General features: G+C 39.1%; 1 protein-coding gene across 11 annotated transcripts in view; it reads right to left on the bottom strand.

Annotated features, from left to right (window-relative positions):
- KLHL32 (kelch like family member 32) overlaps positions 1–21,260 on the bottom strand; it is a 236,131-nt gene that overhangs the window by 107,935 nt on the left and 106,936 nt on the right. For all 11 annotated transcript variants that reach the window (XR_012667619.1, XR_012667618.1, XR_012667617.1 and 8 more), the window contains exon 6: positions 14,976–15,074. Coding sequence is in view for 7 of the 11 variants with exons in the window: in XM_048844962.2 (XP_048700919.1) it covers positions 14,976–15,074 (99 nt within the window). In the remaining 4 variants the exon portion in view is untranslated. The remainder of the gene's footprint in view (positions 1–14,975; positions 15,075–21,260) is intronic.

Below are 21,260 nucleotides of genomic sequence, written 5' to 3'. Positions count from 1 at the left end.
CCCTTTTTGTCACAATATTTATGAACTATTTTGTTGAAATTTCAAAATTTGGAATATTTCAACCATCTCTAAAACCCTTACCAATGTCTTGATACAGTGGAAGGCTGGGATAGATTACATGTATTTTTAAAGAGGGTGGGACTAATACAACGTGACCCTGGTCATTACTCTGTTCACTTGCTTATATTTTTAATACCTTTTCTACAGCCTTCATTTGTTTGTTCGTCTACTGAGTCTGTAAATTCTGGTCGGGGCTGGATAGTCTTATCTGTTTGTACAGCACATTGCCTAGTGGAACCCTGGTCCTTTCCGGGGCCGCTGTGCACTGCCACAGTACACATGGTAAATAATTATGATAATCTAATGTTCAGAGGAGCATGCACCACATATTTATATACATACACCCCAATCCAGTAATTAAACCTCCACTCAACCCTGTGAACAGATTGCTCCTGCTCCCAGCAGAAATAATTGTGGAGGTATTGTGGAGGCTGGAGTGCCAGAACAGAAAAACACATTAATACTGCTTTTGAAGTGTGTACTGTGGGCCCAAGCCTCCTAGCCCTTCATACACAGAACTCCTTTTGAAGCCACTAGGAGTTTCATGAAAAAAGTGTTTTCAGGACAGACTACATATGTATGTATTTGGGGTAGCTACAACACTTGACTCACACTGGGCAGAAGTGTTTAAATATTATGATGACGGGGATCTTATAAATACATAAATAGATTAGATAGGGTTCCAAGTAAATAAGGGGGGGATTTTCAAGGAAAGAATAGTTGTTAGACCCCTCACCGCCCTTAGTGACTTCAAAAATCTCCTCTCAAAATACTTTGTCCCATATTTTAGAAATTTAGTAAATAGCTTGTTACCACGGTCTCTCTGATCCAAAGAATATATACAAATTACACACACACACATAATATGTGGAGAGAATTCCATATGTTTTTCCCTTCTGCTTGAGACCTACCTACCTCCCTGTTCTTTGACATCAACAGTTTGAATGTCATAACTGTCAAGGTTCCTTCCCCACTCTGAACTCTAGGGTACAGATGTGGTGACCTGCATGAAAACCTCCTCAGCTTACTTTTACCAGCTTAGGTTAAAACTTCCCCAAGGTACAAACTATTTTACCTTTGGCCCTTGGACTTTCGCTGCCACCACCAAACGTCTAACACCGGTTACTGGGAACGAGTCCGTTTGGAAACGTCCTTCCCCCCAAAATCCTCCCAAATCTTACACTCCCTTTCCTGGGGAAGGTTTGGTAAAAATCCTCACCAATTTGCATTGGTGACCACAGACCCAAACCCTTGGATCATAAGAACAATGAAAAAGCATTCAGTTTCTTAAAAGAAGAACTTTAATAGAAGAAAAAGTAAAAAGAATCACCTCTGTAAAATCAGGATGGTAAATACCTTACAGGGTAATTAGATTCAAAACATAGAGAATCCCTCTAGGCAAAACCTTAAGTTACACAAAGACTCAAAAACAGGAATATCCATTCCATTCAGCACAGCTTATTTTCTTAGCCATTTAAAGAAATCATAATCTAACGCATATTTAGCTAGATTACTTACTAAGTTCTAAGACTCCATTCCTGGTCTGTCCCCAGCAAAAGCATCACACAGACAGAGAGAGAGGCTTTGTTTCTCCCTCCCCCCAGCTTTTGAAAGTATCTTGTCTCCTCATTGGTCATCTTGGTCAGGTGCCAGCGAGGTTATCCCAGCTTCTTAACCCTTTACAGGTGAAAGGGTTTTTCTTCTGGCCAGGAGGGATTTTAAAGGTGTTTACCCTTCCCTCTATATTTATGACAGTAACCAAATGCAAAATGTGCCAATTTAGAAATACTTAGGTTAAGAGCAGACTTAGTTCTACAAAACTGAGCAGAGGTACACATCTTTCCACATCCAAGGCCACATGTACTCCACAGCAAACTAGACCTAAATTCTGTGACAAGGTCCATAGGTTCTGCAACACTCTGGTGCAGCAGATGGGAAATTCTGCAGCAGCTTTACACTTCATTCAAATTAATAAGCAAGGTTTTGAATTAATTAGATATGAAAATGGGGGACAGCCAGGGCTTTCGGTATCTGGGTGGCACAGGAGACAGTTTTGGATTGTGGGATAAACACATTAGCTGGCTGTTTCTGCTAAAATACTCTGTAATGAAATAGTTAATATTGATATTTAAATTGTCATCTTTAAATCTGAGAATTAGAAACCCATTAAGATGAATGGGGACAGTTTACACATCACAGAGCTATTGTTCCACATTGGTTGAAGACTCAGGAAGAGCAGACAGCATAGGTTTACATTTTGTTCTGGTTTTCAAGTTTTCTTCACTACCAGGCTAGATAGAAACTTTTTTTTTTTTTTTTTAAAGTAGAAGCTTACATTCTAGAACACAGATCTGATGCAAGAAATGGTGTCCCAAGGCAAATTCTATTGCTATGTAATTGTGGACAGTACATGGGACTGTTTATGTCTATACATACCACAAATGATGGATTGTAATATGACACTGTGACATTTACCGTTACTAATGCAGGGCCAGAGAAAATGGTCAGCACTGGCCTTTCTAGTTAAGAGTTTTTCCTCTTCTTCTTGCCCATGAAATTAAATGTTTTAATGTAGACCACACATTGTTTAGTATATGTTTACAATGAAATTTCAAAACTGGACATTTATTTTTGGGTCTCTTTTTTTGCACTTACTTTTGAACATTTTGGCCTTAGTATTTTGTCATTTTTATTTATAAAGCACCCCCTTTCCTTTAACCACTTATGGCATTGCACAGTTAAAAAATAACAAACAGCAACAATTAAAGCATCAGAAAATACATTATATAATGCAAAGGCACCAAATACACAAGGGGTTCAAGTTTAGATTCCAGACCCCTTTGGTCCAAACCAAAATCCCTAAATCCAAATATCCCCAAACGTTAAAGTGTTTAAATCCTGATCGAGTTGTGTGGTTTGGGTCCATTTCTGCAATTCAATAATCCTCTCTATTAACTAGATTGTGAACGCAGCATAAGATGCAAAAGGCTGTTTTTAATGTCTGTCTTATACTGAGCCAAACATTCTGTATAGTCATGCATTTGTGCAACTGTTTCAAGGATGCAGTTGCCACTTATTTTTCAGGAAATATTCTTGACAAAGATTCCGTTCCTGCTCCACCTTTGAAATCTCCTAATTGAGCATAATAATAATTTTACTTCAAAAAATACAAAAGAATATAGGATGCAAAGCTTAGTCATCTACTTTATAACGGAAAAAAAATAAGAATTTATCTTTCTGTTTTAACGAGTTTAGTGTAAAGAAATGAAACAGGGGACAATAAACAAACATCTGATACTTCAGAGATGAAATTTGACTCCAAGTCATTCATTAGCTTCTTCAGGCCCACATTCCCTTCAAGTTCCTAGGTTTACAAATGATTTATAGTAACTATTTTGGTAGCTTTTCCATACTAGTAAAGACTGTAAAACCAAAGTCCTTTAATTTTTCAGAAATATCTTTGCTACAATGTCCAATAATAACTGGACAAATTATTTCTATAAAAAGAAACAAATAAAATGTCCCTCTGTTTCTTTACAGGAGGTAAAAAGCTCCATAGATCTAGTACTTGTATTCCTGTTCTCTCACATTACAGCACTAAGTCTCCTCTTTCAGGTCACGTCTTCCACATAAAAGTGCTAAACTAATGCCGCTTAATGACAAATTAATGTCCATGAATAAAAAATACACCTCTAATAGCATAGAGTAATTTGCCATTACAATATCATCATTGGACATGCCCCTGGTTTAATATGATGTATTTAATTCATAACTTAATGAGTGATATATAAAAAGAGAGAGATGAACCCTGCAATTACATTTATGTGAGTCTGTCACCTTATTTGTAAAACCTTAGAGTCATTTACATTCAAATTAGAACAAATGAGTGATTTCACAAAGTGCAGTGATAAATGACCATTACTGCACAAGATAGAACTGTATATCCTATGAAAACATTAACAGTTTCCTATTATTTGTTAAAAATTACAATGCATATTGCCCAGCATTGTGTGAATAATGACTTTTTTACTGATTAGGTCAGAAGACTAATATGGAACAAAATAAATAATTTTTCTTTTCATTTTTTCTGATTTTTGCTTTAATTCATCCACTCAACAGTGATGGACTCACACTGCCACCTGCTGCCAAGAAGTGGGTACTGACAGCACCTGCTTGGATATTTTAAAATAAGTTCAGTCATTTACCATCTCAGGGGTTGTTGTTTTTTTGTCATACAACCAAATGATTTTTCCTATCAGATCAATGCACCTGGATGTACATTGTGAGATTGGCTGGTAAATGGATACTATGTAATTATAAGTAACATGATTTGCATGTGTATGTTTAATTGCCCCTTTTGGTGAGGAGAATGTAACAGCTAAAAACATGGGAAAAATATGTACTGTGAAACCTTGGTGTTGGTAAGATGGTGATAAAAGCAAAAAAGAATTGTACATGATGACTCTAAACATTCAGGTCCTCAATTCAGTCCAGATTTACACCCACATAAAGACCCATGAAGTATCCCAAAGGCAGAAATCTTTGAAGGGGTGGCTGTGGTTAGAAGGAGAATGTGGCAAGGGTAGTCAGGGCAGCATTAATTCAGTGTATTTCCTCCTATCAAGTCATAGGCACAAACCAAAATTGTTCCCTCTTCCTCACAGAAACCTCTGAGGGAAGGCAGTGACAATAACATTGCCAGCCCTCCCACTTGCGGCATGGGAGGCCTGACAGTGAAGGGAAGAGTAAATTGAATGTCCCTGCACCACTCAGGTGAATCCGAGTTACATCCTGGTGGGTGGGGGTTAATGCTCTTGGCGTAGTTTGTCTACCACCATGAGCACCTCATGTGGGTAACTGGTAGTGCGATAACACATTGCAATAAAAACAGGACTCTGATCATATGGATATGTCATAGTCCTTTTTCTCACTGCTAGCAGTTGAAAAAAGGAAGGGGAAGTGAGGTGAGTGGAAGGGGGACACAATATCATCAGTCTTCCCCTAATCTCCCAGTTTAAGTACTTAGCTGCATAGCCAGAGAGACAGCAGACCTTACTTCCTAATGCTGTCTTTGTGCTGCTTGTTCTACCCTGGTGAATGAGGTTTCCTGCTGGTAGCCCTTCCACTCAATAACTGACAGAACATGATACTCTTTCCAGAATTGCTGGTTCAGCACAACAGCCACTGGTTGCATAATGGGGAGAACAAGAGAACTATAAACTGGGTTGTTATTTTTTCCTGCATACATTTGATGTATTCTTGACATTGGAAAGGGTCACCCATTCCCTTCACTGGAGAAAGCTGGTGAGCTTAGCTTTGATGGTGATGGCTCTTTTATACAGCATCACTTTGTAATATACATGTATTTTTTTAAAAACTCAGTCATACTAAATACTTCTTGGTTGCTTGGTGACCTTCAAATTTTTTTCCAGGAGTTTAATTTGCTCTATATGAAAAACCCAGGAGCTAAATTCCCAAATGAGTTTGGGCTGCTAGCAATAGAGAGGTGATGCTCTCAATCTCTGGTGTAAGAATTAATGTCTCTTTTTAGGAGTGTATCTTAGTGTAGGTTGGGAGTATTCTATTGGAACAACTCCAGATGGAGGGGGTGGGATAAGGGAGATTTAATACCTTATCAGACTCTGGCCCTGAGTAACAAGATGAACCAAAAAAACCCCCTCTTTTACACGAGCAGATTTCATTGTAGCCCTTTCCATTTGAAAAAAAAAATAGAAAATATATCATTTTAAAATATATAAATAAATGTAAATAGTTGAGAGTCAGTAGAAGGAAATGGACAGGTCACTTGTAAGATGCTCATACTCCATGGTAACAAATTTGGTATAAACACTAGAGAGACCAATGAGAGAGATAAACATTACATGCTCTTTCCTGGGGCTGGTCTACACTACCGTGGTAAAATCAATCTAACTTAAGCAAATTCAGTTACATGAATAACGTAACTGGAGTCGACGTAGTTAGATCCACTTACTGTGGTGGCTACACTGCGCTGTGTCGATGGGAGAGTATCTCCCGTTGACTTCCCTTAAGCTTCTCGGGGAGGTGGAGTACACAAATTGATGGGAGAGTGCTCTCCCATTGATTTAGCTGGTCTTCACCAGACTCACTAAATAGACTGCATCAATTGCAGCAGTGCTGATCTACTAGTTAGTGTAGACATGCTCTTGGACAATTCCAAGCCGTCAAAACCAAAAGTAAATTTTGGCATCAGGTTTTACCTTCTTAGAGGGGAATATATCAAAAATTCCAACAATCAAGGAAGCATGAATGGCAATCATGGCTACCGCCTGTGACTAGAACTTCTGCCCTTCCTGGATATAAAAAGAGCAGAAAACACTTGGGATCCCTACCTATAAGGATGGTCAATACCTCCTCAGATGAGGAGAATGAATCACATGTGCTAAAACATGCAAGAGTCCAAATTACTGTCCAAGGTCTAACTTCCCTTCTCTACCACGGTAATCAAAAGCTAGCAAAAAGAGTTCCAATGCCACCTTTTATTTGCCAGTAGTTTGATTCCCATCAGTCAGGCTTTTGCTTGCGTTTGGTACAGAGACAGCATTTCTCTCCCAGTACATCGTCAAGATAAATATATCCATATTCATCCCGCTGAACGATTCTGCAGCAGCTGATTCTGGTGATTACCCAATATTCCTGACCTGCCTCCTAGGCAAATGGTAATACTGCGAAATGACTTTTATCATGTGCTTCCTCGGAGACTGAAACTAGAGGGTTGTTTTGGGTAATAATTATTCCACCTCCAAAGCCCAGATCTGCAGAGTTCCACAAGGCTCTCTCCTCTTCCCCATATTATTCAACATCTGTGTGAAGCCACTGGGAGAGCTGGAGAGACAACACAGGCTGAAGTGCCACAGTACAGAGAGGTCACCTAGCTCTACACCCCCCCATGTGACATCTCTCAGCTTTATCAATGCGTGGTTGAAATCAGCACCTGGATGACGAGCAGTTGGCTAAAGCTGAACTGAGGCAAGACTGGCTTGATGCTGATAAGAAGAGCTGAAGAACTTGTTGTCTTCTCAGTAAGCGTTCCCCACCATTAAGGACATATGCCCTCATGTTGTTCAAACAGTTTGCAGCTTGGAAGTTGTCTTGGTCTCCTCACTCCTATTAGAGACCCAAATAGTCATGGCAGAAAAAAACAACAACTTCCATCTACAACTGGCCACAAGACTGAACCCCATCTTCTTCAACATAGACCTAGCCACAGTGAGCATTTGTGGCCTCCAGACTTCATTATTGCAGTTTATACCTAAGAATGAATCCACACATCTGATGAGATATTAAACAGATGCAAAATGTTTAATCAGTTTAGCAACAAAGTGAGCACATCACCCAGTACCCTATCCCATTGAATACAGAGTCCAGCTTAAGATCTGTGTCCAGATATTCAAAGCCCTCTGTGATGTTTCCCTTAGCTACTCCAAAGCGATAGCCTCCTATTTCAGCTATTTTCCACTGGGACCATGAAGGCTGAGATTTTCAAAGAAACCTATGAGATTTAGCACCCAAATCCTGTTGAATTTTGTTGGGAAATCGCAGCCAAAACGGTCAACCAGTTTGGGCTGGGTGAGACACAAAGACTTGTGAGTCCAGGAGACAGAAATCTCACAGGATCGGGATCTAGACTATGGAGAGCATTCCCACAAGAGATAAAAGTGAGCATGGACTTCACCATCTTCAGGTCTAAATACAAAGCTCATCTCTTCAACTTAGCAAATTACTGAGGGAAAGCGATCTCTCACACACAGAAGCAACAATATGAACTATAAACTAATCAGACTATTTCTTCCAAAGGCTGGGATGGCTGGGAGATATTTCTATTGTTATTTAATTTTTTAAATACTTAGGAAGTAATCAGATATTACAATGATAGGGGTCGCAAGCACCTATATAGATTAGAAAATAGAACAGTGTTCTGGAAAGAAAAGAAAAAAGTGTAGGGCACTTGCAGAAAAAGGTCTGTTGAAGGGGAAGCTGAGGCAGTGCAATATACAAGACTGATGAGTAGAGAGGTTTTTAAACTAAGAGCTGGGTGAAAGCCTACAGGTGTGGTGAAGCACATGGTTCAGACAGACACATCCCTTAGGAAAGTATTTATTAAAGAGGATACTCTATATCCCAGCAAAGACGAGAGAACAGAACTTGATAAAGTTCAGGTAGAAACTGAAGAGAAACAGTCAAACAAAAATGAGTCCCATTCAGTTACATCACATGAAGGCAGGCAATTAAATATTGACAAATTTTATAAATGCTTGTATACAAATTCTAGAAATCTGCTAAGATGGGTGAAATTGAGTGTCTGATATTAAATGAGGATATTGATATAATAAGCATCACAAAAACTTGGTGGAATTATGATAATTAATGGGACAAAATAATACCACGGTACAAAATATATAGGAATGACAGAATAGGTCATGCTGGTGGGGGCGTGGGACTATCTGTGAAAGAAAGCATAGAGTCAAATATAGTTAAAATCTTAAATGAACCAAACTGTGCCATAGAATCTCTCTGGATAGAAATTCTATGCTTGAATAATAAGAGTATAGCAGTAGGAATTTACTACCAACCACGCAACCAGGATGGTAATGGTGATTGTGAAATGCTCAGAGAGATTTGAGAGGCTACAAAAACAGAACACCCAATAATAATGGGAGAGTTCAACTATCCCCATATTCACTGAGAACCTGTCACCTCAGGACAGCATGCAGAGATAAAAACTTACAAGGGAAAAAGCAAATCTTAATTTAATCCTAAATGTAGCATAGGAACTGAGCCAACAGGTGAATATTGCGGAATTGTTGAGAAATAGCAAGCATAACGCAATTAAAATTAACATCATTGTAGGGGGAAAATACCAAAGAAATGCACCACAGTGGCATTTAACTTCAAAAAGAGGAACTACAATTTAGGTTACCTAAACTGAAATGAAAAGGAACAGTCACTAGAGTGAAATGCCTGCATGCTGCATTGAAACATGTAACATATTGCTTAAATCAGCCTCTGTATCAGATGACTGAAAGATAGCTAATGTAATGCAGATTTTTTTTAAAAGGCTCCAGAGGTGATCCTGGTAATTACAGGCCATTAAGCCTAACTTCAGTACCAGGAAAATTCATTGAAATGATAGTAAAGAACAGATTTATGAGACATGTAGATGAACACGATATATTGGGGAAGAGTCAACACGGCTTTTGTAAACTGAAATCATGCCTCACCAATCTATTAGGATTCTTTGAGGGTGTCAACAACAGTGTGTATAAGGAAGACCCAGTCTATATTGTGTACTTGGACTTTCAGAAAGCCTTTCACAAGGTCCCTAACCAAAGACTCTTAAGCAAAGTTAGCAGTCATGTGATAAGAAAGAAGGTCCTCTCAGGGATCAGTAATTGGTTAAAAGATAGGAAGCAAAGGGTAGGAAGTATATGGTCAGTTTTCACAATGGAGAGAGGTAAATAGTGGGGTTCCCCAAGAATCTGTGGTGGGACCTGTGCTGGTCAACATATTAATTAATGATCTAGAAAAGGAGGTGAACAGGAGGTGGCAACATTTGCAGATGCAAAATTACTCAAGATAGTTAAGTCCAAAGCTTAAGCCACAAAACTGGATGACCGGGCAACAAAATGACAGATGAAATTCAGTGCTGATAAGTGCAAAGTAATGCACATTGGATAACATAATCCCAAATACATATACAAAATGATGGGGTCTAAATTAGCTGTTAGTTCTCAAGAAAGATCTTGGAGTCATTGTGGACAGGTCTCTGAAAACGTGTGCTCAGTGTGCAGTGGCAGTCAAAATAGCTAACAGAGAATTAGGATAGAAAATGCCATGACATAAATGCATAATGCCACTATATAAATCGATGATACTCCCACCCCTTGAATACTGCATGCAGGTCTTTTTGCCCCATCTCAAAAAATATATTTAGAATTCTAAAAGGTACAGACCAGGGCAACAAAAATGATCGGGGTATGGAACAGCTTCCATATGAGGAAAGATTCAAAAGACTGGGACTGTTCAGTTTAGAAAGAGATGACTAAGGGGCGGTATGATAGAGGTCTACAATATCATGAGTGGTGTCAAGAAAGTGAGTAGGGAAGTGTTATTTACCCCTTAACATAACACAAGAACCAGGGGTCACCCAATGAAATTAATAGGCAGCAGGTTTAAAACTAACATAAGGAAGTACTTCTTCACACCACTCATAGTCAACCTGTGGAACTCACTGTCAGGAGATGTTATGAAGGCTAAAAGTATAACTGGGTACAAAAGGAATTAGATAAGTTCATGGAAGACAGGTCCACCACTGGCTATTAGCCAATATGGTCAGGGACACAACCCCATGTGCTGGGTGTCCCTAAACCTCTGATTGCCAGAAGCTGGGACTGGATGACAGGGGGTGGATCACTAGATTATCTGCCCTGTTCTGTTCATTCCCTCTGAAGCATCTGGCACTGTCTACAGTGAGACGACAGGACACTGGGCTTGTCTGGACCATTGGTCAGAGCCAGTATGGCCATTCTTTTGTTCTTATCTATACAAAAGTCAAGAGAACATGGAATTCTGGCCTTAAAACAAGGAATTTCCCTCATTTTTGCCTGAATCCTTTTTTCCCATGTTAGGTAAAAATATAAATGTTATCATTTAAAACTATATTCCCTTTAGACTTCTAAACTTAATTCATACTTCTTTCACAATCAATTATTGATCTTAAATTAGCAAAGATTTTTCCAGGTAAAAATAGGGAATCCACAATAGGAATAAAAGAGGATTTGGTGGTAATATGTGAAATATAGAAATAGAAAAGTGCATTCAGTGAACCAGAAATATCATATAGCTTGATTCCATAGTGTCTGGATTTCTAAGATATGTCCATTACATAATTTTGAAGAACTGTCCCAGGGTCTTATGGTTATTCTGTTTCATATAACATTATCTTTAATCAGAAACTCGTATTAGTGATTTCATGCTCTTGACTTGTGTTTGTGATTCAAGCAATTTGTTATAGAAATCTTTGTGAGATTTATCAACAGATTCAATAACTTGTTCTAAGTTAGTCATTCTAAGAGAAATGGTATCTAATATATCTTGCAGAAAACGAATTGCAGTGAATCTGGGACCAAATTCTCCTCTCACTCACACTGGTCTTACAGTGGTTTATCTCCACTGAGTGTTATGGAATTTCTCCTGATTTTTATTATGCTCATATAAATTTGTTAGTCTCTAAGGTGCCACAAGTCCTTCTTTTTATTTTTCTTTGTATCTCCAAAGAAAATTTGCTTCCATTTGGAGAAAACAATGGCCCAGTCTAATTCCCACTGAAATCAACAGAAAGACTCCCACTGACATCAATGGGACTTCAACTGGGCTCATATTCAGGTGGAAGAAATGGAGTCAGAGAGTTAATCTTGAATGCCTGTGTTGGCAAAAACTTAACAATACCTAGGGAGAAACAAGGAAAGCCATTATTAAAAACACCCAAAGAAGGGTGTGCTGCATCCAGTTTCTAACTGTCAGAGGAGTGAAGTTTTGGAACAGCCTTCCAAGGGAAGCAGTTAGGGCAAAAGACCTATCTGGCTTTAAGATTAAACTCGATAAGTTTATGGAGGAGATGGTATGATGGGATAATATCATTTTGGCAATTAATTGATCTCTAAATATTTATGGTAAATAGGCCAAATGGCCTGTGATGGGATGTTAGATGGGGTGGGAACTGAGTTATAGTTACAGAAAATTCTTTCCTGGGTATCTGGCTGGTGAATCTTGCCCATATGTTCAGGGTTCAGCTGATCGCCGTATTTGGGGTCGGGAAGGAATTTTCCTCCAGGGCAGATTGGAAGAGGCCCTGGAGGTTTTTTGCCTTCCTCTGTAGAATGGGGCACAGTTCACTTCCTGGAGGAGTCTCTGCTCCTTGAAGTCTTTCAACCATGATTTGAGGACTTCAATAGCTCAGACATAGGTGAGGTTTATCACAGGAGTGGGTGGGTGAGATTCTGTGGCCTGCATTTTGCAGGAGGTCAGACTAGATGATCATTAAGGTCAGAAGGGACCATTATATCTATGAATCTATGAAAACCCAAAAATGACAGAAAATCCTAATAAGCAGAAACTCTGCATCAGCATCATACAGCAACAATAAACTAGATTCGTTCAATATAATGTATTAGGCTATGCTGAGCTAAAGCTCAATATCTCAACAATTCAAAACAAAAAGAAAGAAATCCAATCCCAAACAGGTAAACAGACAGTAGTGCAGCATCCAGAGACCCGACAGCAACATTAGAAAAAGACAAGTGTGGGAAGGGATTATTCCACTCCCCATCCCTTCCCATTTGCATCATAGTGAGTGGAGTCACACCTGGAGAGACTTCCTGGGTCTCACCTGCAGCAGTTTTTAAGGTGGCCTGGTTAACTAAGGCTCAGATTTTTAAAGATATTTAAATCCTGATATGCATTGCAAAGCCTAACAGATTCAGGAGCCTAAATCTCATTTTCAAAAGAGATTTAGGCTTGTAGGAGCCTGAATCCCATTGATTATCAATGAGATTTTGGCTCCTAAGTGCCTAAATCACCTTTGAAAATCAGACATAGGCTCCTAAATCAGTTCGGGATTGTAATGCTGATTGTAGAAACTCCTAAAAATCTGAGCCTTATTTTTAATTTTTTTGGTGGTAGTATAAAGGACTATGTATTTTTAAAATCAATCAGTGTCATGTGGACTTTAAAAAGGCATCTGATAGCTTTAATTTGGACATTGGAAATTCTCTCTACATTGTTATAAAATATATTTTGTCAATGTATAGAAAGAGGTTTTAATATTAGACGTGACACTTGCAGATAGCTTTATATGAATGGACCCCACCCTGCAAAGGAATTAAAGCAGGTGAATTCTGATGCTGATTTAGTGGTATAGATCTTCCTGTACAGATCCCTTGGCAGAACCTGAATTTAGTAAATAAATATAATAAACCAAGGGCCAAATACTGAGTCAGTGTGAACTGGTGTAGCTCCACTGATTTCCATGCAGCTGTGCTGATTTACAGCAGCTGAGCCTGACCCAAATTATTGAATAGAAATATATCAGCGCTGTCAGAGCAAACAATTTTTTCCTAACCCTTTAGAAACTTTGAGCCTGGGTCCCATTTCCTCTTGATCATGTATGTCCACACCAGTTTAAAATAATTAATCATGATTTTACACTGTTTGTAAAACAGATGTAAGTGAGGGTAACTCCAACTACTCTTGATTAAGATAGGTGCAACTAACTGCTTGATCCTACTTCCACTCTAGCCAGAGGAATGACTCCCTTTGACTTCAGTGGGATCAGGACTGGGCCCTAAGTGAGAGAATAATTTGCCGGTTGGTTCCAGTCTGGAAGTCCTTGCTCAGTGGGATTTTTCCAATATCAGGTTCATCATTATTATTCATTTGACAGGCTGCTTGCATGGACGTTTTCAGATTGCTTTTTGGGTGAGCACAGCAATATAGCACTGAACCCTTTGTTTCAGAGTAACAACCGTGTTAGTCTGTATCCGCAAAAAGAAAAGGAGTACTTGTGGCACCTTAGAGACTAACAAATTTACTTGAGCATGAGCTTTCGTGAGCTACAGCTCACTTCATCAGATGCATCCGATGAAGTGAGCTGTAGCTCACGAAAGCTTATGCTCAAATAAATTTGTTAGTCTCTAAGGTGCCACTTGAACCCTTTGTGTTATTATACATCAAGGACCTAATCCAAAGCCCACTGAAACCAATGGGAGTCTTTCCATTGACTGCAATGGACAATGAATTGGGCATATGTGAGAAATATTAAGATGGTGCAGCAGGAAAAGCAACTAAGAAGAAGGACTAAGGTAAACTAGTGTGTGGGCCCCATGCCGAACCACCCCAGCCCCTTTACTTGCACTGTCTGATTAACTGCCTTCCCTGTTACACTCCCCTTTCATTCTCTAAGAATAATGTACAGTCATTCTGTACACTCACTGAATGCCAGACTGTTGAAAATTTCACTACTTTACCATTTACATTGGTTTCCTGATTGACTTACACTTCATAGACAAATTAACACCACCATATATTGTAAGCCATTGACCCTGTCTCAAAGTGTCTGTGGATAAAATATAAAAACACTATAAAGAAAGGGGAAAAAATCAAGTGAAATTGCTGCTTTTAACAGTGCATGCCATTGCTACGTTGGTGATTTAAAGCTGCTGCTCTTGCTACCATCAAAATCTGTTTAATTTAGCCAACCAAATAAACAATCATTTATTTTGTTGCCTCAAAATATTGGTACCGTTATTAATACTAGAGGAATGCATAGGGGTCAGTCAGTAATGGGGCCGCATTGTGCTAGGTATTGTACGAAGAGTGATAGTCCCTACCCCAAAGAATTTATGATCTATATCTAGATAGATATGGTATTTATATGAGACAATAGCACTTTCCTATCCCCATTTTACAGAGGAAGAACTGAGACACAGAGAAAGTAAAGGACTTGCAGTAGGTCATATATGAAGTCTGTGGCGGAGCAGGGACTTGAACCCAAGTCTCCCAAGACCTAGGCTAGTACCCTAACTACTGGACCATCCTTTCTCTCTAAAGTTAACTAGACAAGACAGATCAAGGGTGGATGTGGAGACAGAGGTTCAATGTGTAGCCCAAACTCAGAAGATCTGTGGTACAGCCAGGATTCAGGTCTCTTGACTTCCAGTCCAGAGCCTTACTAGACCACACTCACAACAAACTGAACTAGTATTATCCTAGTTCTGTAACATTTCCCATACGAAACTCAAAATTATGGGATTTAACCTTGGAAATAAAGTCTGTCAGTCAAAGGGAAATGGTTGGTTAATTAGGTATAGAAGCCTTACCTGGACGAGATAGTGAGAACATAAACTGAGGAGCTCCAACAGCTGCAGGTGACTACCAGCTGCTAGCACATCCTGGATTACTCCTGGCTCCAACAAAATCTGTATGTAAAAAGAAAAAATGAATATCTGTTGTAAAGAACTATATTAAGCATAGGGAAAATATGGAAATAAAGGAAGCCAACATTTTAAGACTTTATAACTTTTAGACTCTAAAGGCAATAGGACTTCTCATGTGAATAAAATTAAGTATATATCTAAGTGTTTGAAGGTTTGGGGCTGTAGTTTAAAAAAATTCAGTGAGAATATTCAGGGGGATATTTAGTCAGTGAAACACAGACACTTAAATTGTCTTAAGTCTTTATCTTAAATTGTTCTTAAAGAGGCTTTTGATGACTCTCTACTGTGAAAGGCATATTATTTATTGAATACACCATTTTTTTTGCAAAGCCACAAAATCACCTTAAAAAGCAGAATATAACAATACAATAATACAGTTTAATCATCATAGTAAGAAAAATGATACATTTGAAGTCTTGTTCTAATTGATACAGGAAACCCACACTGCTTCTCTCCTGAGGGAGGGAATTCTACCCCAAGCAAATCATGTAGACAAAGAGGGAATATCTACATGGATATAAATGGAGAAATGAGAGACAAATCAGACAAAGAATGGAGAGTGGCTGAAGGCATATGGAATAGCAGTTAGGGACGTGAATAGGGCAGGACTCCCAGTCCCAAATTTGTCTTCCCTGCTGTCTCTGGGGACTTTATTGACATTGGGCACAGTGGGGAAACAGCTGGATCCTGCTGTGTCTCTGGGTGGAGAGGGTTGTACTGGTTCCCCTGAACTCTGCTGCCCTCTATCAAAAAACTTCCCCTTCAAAATCTGTAAAATCACTACTTTATCCTTTTTTAAATCCTCAGGCCAGCCTTTCTCAGAGTGGTGTGATCATTGTGGATAGAAGTCAGTTACATTTAGGGAGCAGAAAGCTGTTTGCCAATCACACACAAAAATGTGAAGGCGGGCTCTGCCAGTTAGAATTCTCAGCCTTTCCTGAACCCAGGACTAAGCTGGTTGTTCAGTCAGGTGCTGCTTTGCAGATGCAACTGCCATTGCCACATGTGCAACAGCGGCTGCAAGAGGGAATTCCATCTTGTGTCTTCCACCAGGCCTGTTAGGAGTGCCTGGTGGAAGCATCATCCAGTCGCTGCACTTCTCCCGGATACTGGGCCATTCCAACAATGCATGAGGAAGAAGAGGAGGAGAAGGGACAGGGCCAAGGTGCTGCTGCTGCATTCGGTGAAAGTCCTCCAGCCACTCTCCGCAACACTGCCTGCCTGTAGAGTATGAAGAGCCAGTAGGAGAGAACCTGGAGATGTCTCTCCCACATCCACCATCGCCATCACCTCCCCACTCTTCTACTAGACCCTTCATACCAGATAGGAAATGCTGCCAGCAGTCATGGCATAAACACCCACCTCAAGAATTAAAGGGGACCTGTTCCCAAACCACAAACCAGCCCATCATTAGAGGGATTCACCCAATCAATTACAGTCAGAGGTTTCAGGAAACCCACCTGACAGCCCTGCTGCTGCTGCATTGTGGAACAACTTCCAGATAGACAAGGCATCTAGAGGATTTTTCATATGGTGCTGGTAAGGGGGAAAATATGGTGGAAAGAGAGGAGTGGAGACAAAAGGATTAATGGATGTGTACTGTCACAATTGACAGGGTTCTCGGGGGTGGATGTGGGGAGAAGAGCGTGGAATTAGTGGATGGGAGTTGGGGAGTATTTTACTTTGGGAATATCATGTGTAATCACCAGCTATTATGGAAATATTTTGAGGGAGCCCTTTATCAAAATTTTGTCAGTGTATTGATAAGAATTGATGCCTTCCTAGTGTATTAAGGGAAATTTTAGGCAGCATATTTCATTTTTGTTTGCTTGTTTGTAATCGAAAAATTACAGGAAAAAGCACACCCAGCTAAAATCTAACTGTTCTAAACTTTATTGAATTCAGATGCAGAAAACTACATATAATACAATTTATTTTTGCAAAACCTTGTCCTTACAGAAGTATCACAGAAGACTCTACTATTAAGTGCTATAATAAACTATGTGCTACAGATTGCAATTAGTATGTGCAATATTCTTTGTCTCTCCTTGCATAAGACTGTTCATTGTAAGTTTTACTTCTGACATTTCTTATTAATATGGCTGAGAAAAACAGGGGTTAATTTGGATCTAAAGAAAGCTAACTGTGGTTACAAAATATGTTATTTTTCTAAATTACAGAATTGCACAAAAATAGTTTAATCATAGCTATGGATGAATAAAGCTAATAGAATGAACAGGTTATACTCCATAATTAAACATAGCAATAAATAATATTTATTTAGAGTTTTTTATACCTACACATGGAGACCCATTCCATTCTCTGTATATCCCTGCCAATATTTAAAACATAATAATCAATAAGTACACAATGAACTGTTATAAGCCATTACCCACCTCCATACAATCGTAAGTCAACCCCAACACATTACCATAATAAACAAATCCACCCCCATTCCATCCCTTCCTCAGATACCTGCCAAAATAAAATAAAAAACAGGAGCACTTTGCAATGTGAGTGGAATGTTACAAATCCAACATACCTAGAATTTATATAGCATTCATTTTCAAAGCACTTTAAACACATTATCAAACACTTCGTATTATCTCCATTTTATGGATGGGGAAACAGAAGCACAGAGTCAAAGTGCCACTGAGAGAGTGTCAGAAAAGGGATGAGAAACCAAGGACCTGATTATCCTATCTGTTGCTCACATAAAACTCCCATTGATTTCATTGAGAAGTTGGCTCGATGCAACTGACAGAATTGTATGGCCTCAGTTGAGAGCTCCCACTCTTGTGGTCAAATCATTAGACCACGTCTCCCTCAGGAGACCAGAAAATCTTAGTATTTGTACATAAGAGTTATTGGGGAATCTCATTTTTCAGGAATCACATTACAAATTACCAAAACTAATATTACTCCTGGAAGAACGGTGCATGGGCCCTCAAATAATCAACAGCAGACAACAGATACCACATTTCTTGAATGTTTTTATTTCATTTGGCATTCATCCTTGTAACTCATTTTCCCTGGGACCTAGAATTGACAAATTATTCCCTTTGCAGTTTTAGCTTTGCACCACAAGGGGCCACTCTATGACTACTGTGCAGGAAGCTAAAGCCTTTTTATTCTTCAATACATCCTGCTAGCTGTCCCTGCAGTTCTGTCTTTGGACCTACCACTGAAATGCAGCGAGAAGCAAAAAAGCAGGAGGGGAGACACTGGAGGCAGTCACATTTCCCCTGACAGGGACAGAAGAAAGTACCAATCCTCAGCAGTAACATTAATTGCACTTTCATCCATAGTATACTGTAAAAACTGGAGGTAAGGGGCTTGATTCTTGTTTACAACAAGGCCCTTTTACACCGCTTTGGCAGAGTAACTGATCCTTCAAGTGGGTGTAAATCACATATATTCTCACTTAAAGGAGCCTTTACCCTATCAGAATGTAAAGTGGCCTTAGTGTAAGGAAGAATAAGGCCCAATCTGTTCCAGGTTTTTAGTTGATGCTAATTAGATTTCCACTCATGATGGTATGTGGCACAAGGAAAAGTTGGAGAGAGCTTTAGTTACAAGAATCTTTCAGTTGTTAGGTATATTCAAAATATAGGTTCTATAGCACTTGTCAAATTTGTTCTAATGAAAAATTGTCAGACTGCCATACAAATCATTCCATTCTTTAGGGTCTCAGGGATGTAGACCTTGCAATGTTTATTATTCAACCCTGGTTTAAACTGAATGAGTCCTGTCATCTGTGCTGATGTCACATTATTTGTTACATGCCAGCCATGTGCTTGATGCTGTAAAAGGCTCAAAATAAAGAGAATCTGTGCCCCAAATAGATTATAATCTTGCGGACAAAGATACATTTGTACTTGTGGTTCCTCTGATGCATGAATATGTTGTAAAATTGTATCAATCCATTTTATAGCATCATGTAGGTAGCATTTGTAGATGTGTTAGGACTGGGTTAAATGAGTTAAAATTTAAAGATGATCTGTAAAAAGCCAGTGACATAATTTTATAATTAGGTGACTGATACTCTCCAGAACAGCATAAAGGTTTTAAAAATATCCCGTTTAGCATAACTGTTTTTGCCAGGTTTTAGCAGACAAATTTCTCAGTGCTTACAAGCTTCCCACACCATGTAATAATTCACCAGGAACTCTACTAAGATAAGAGATCACTATTGAAGACCAGAGACTGCCAACAGAACTAAGAGGGGTCTGGCTTATTCCAATACTGCACCCTAAACAAATTGTTCTGCATTCTTATTTTATACTCATTTAGAGATATGTTAAAATATTAAATAACCTATGCTGGATGTGACAACACCAGGAGACTGGATGCTGGGGTGTCACAACAGAAAGAAGGACAATCTACAAAGAAGAGGAAAAATGCCTTCAGATAAATTGAAGAGTGTGCTGAAAAGCCCTCCTCACCCTTTTCACTTGGGGCAGTCAGCACTTCATGCCAAAGTTCCAGACCTATTAAAAAATGTTAATGGGTCACTTTCAAGGGTCTTCTGTAGACTGTTTTCCTGGCTCCCTGAGGTGCTATTAAACCTGAAATAACATTAGCGGTTTATGTCTAGCTGACTCTTCAGCAGTAAATGCTTATAGTACACCTACCACACATACAAATATACATGTGTGTGCAGTGGGTGTAATTCTCCTCTCACTTACATTGCTGTAAACCACGAATAGTTCTACTGAAGTCAATGGAGTTATTACTGGTTTCGCACTAGTGTCTTTGATTGAATTCACACCCACAAAACTAATTAAAATATTACACTGAAAACTAAAAAGTGAACAATTTAAAAAAAAAACAGGATTATGAGGCATAATTAAACATAGCAGGGCAGAACCTCAGCTGATGTAAACTGGCAGAATTTCCATTGACTAATTTACACCAGTTGAGGATCTGGCCCTACGTGCATCACAAGAAGATAGTATTTGTGTACCTTTGTTTGCAGTGTTATTGTAGACGTGTATTATCGCAGGATAATAGAGAGATAAGGTGGGTGAGGTAATATCTTTTTATTAGACCAACTTCTTTTGGTAAAAGGGATAAACTTTTGAACTACACAGAGCTCTTCTTCAGGCCCAGAACTTGAAAACTTGTCTCTTTTACCAACAGAAGTTGGCCAATAAATGTATTACCTTGCCCACCTTCTGTGTACTACTGTCATATTAACATTAATTATATATTACTTAGGGTGTCACTTCTACAGCTAACCCTAAACTCAGGGTTCTTTTTTAAGGTGTAAGACTTAACTCAATCATCAAACTTGTGATATTATTGTATTAACTTAAGCATGCAGGGAAAATGGTGAGTTACAAATTATTATTAGAGTCCCAGGTACTCTGTATAACAGGTGCAATACTATGGAATCCTGGAATAGTCAAAGACTTTTGTGTTGATTTTATATATGTTACATGTATCTTTAAGGGCTGGCCAGCTATTGTTTTCCTGGCTAAATGCGTCTGAGACAGAATGTTTCCTGCAGGAATTAAAGTCAATGGTGGTAATTAATGCAAATTAATGCAATACTGAAACAATGCAGGTAACAAATGTTTTGAAGCTTCATTCCCCTGGGGAAACAGCATCCAAACTAGTTTGACCTGGCTCAAATAATGAACAAAGGACTTGAAACTGTATAAAGTGACAGCCCAGACTTGGGAGATGGTCACTTGTACTTGATCCAAGAACTCACAGGAGTCTATGACCAGAGACAGACAAAGAACTATAACAACAAAAAACTTTAAACCAGAGTCTCCATATGGAAGATGGGTGACCATTAGTAAGCGAGGGATGAATGTAAGCTGTTTATTGTTTGTAAGATATGGTTTCTTTGAAATCCTTGTGTTCTGAATAAATAGTACTCTGCTTTGCGAGTCTTTGCTGGTTGCTGAATTGCCTTGTCATTGTCCCTGAGAGAATAGAACTGTGGGTGCTGCCTAAAGTCAGATCTGCTGAGTTGATCACAGTGAACTGCAGGAGTCTGAAGCCTAGTCCCTGCTCCGGATGGAGAGGATCCCAGTAGCCTGCCCCAAAAGAGGTCATGGCTAGAGGCCTGAGACCAAGCGGAGTACCCTTGTGGAGGCCACCTGGGGATCCTGGAGGTCAGAGGTGCAGTTAAGTTGGGAATTGTGCCACTCAGTA

This window comes from Caretta caretta, chromosome 3, assembly GCF_965140235.1.
Source record: "Caretta caretta isolate rCarCar2 chromosome 3, rCarCar1.hap1, whole genome shotgun sequence".
NCBI lineage: Eukaryota > Metazoa > Chordata > Testudines > Cheloniidae > Caretta > Caretta caretta.
The sequence above is the reverse complement of the archived record's forward strand: the minus strand, read 5'-3'. Positions and strand labels throughout refer to the sequence as shown.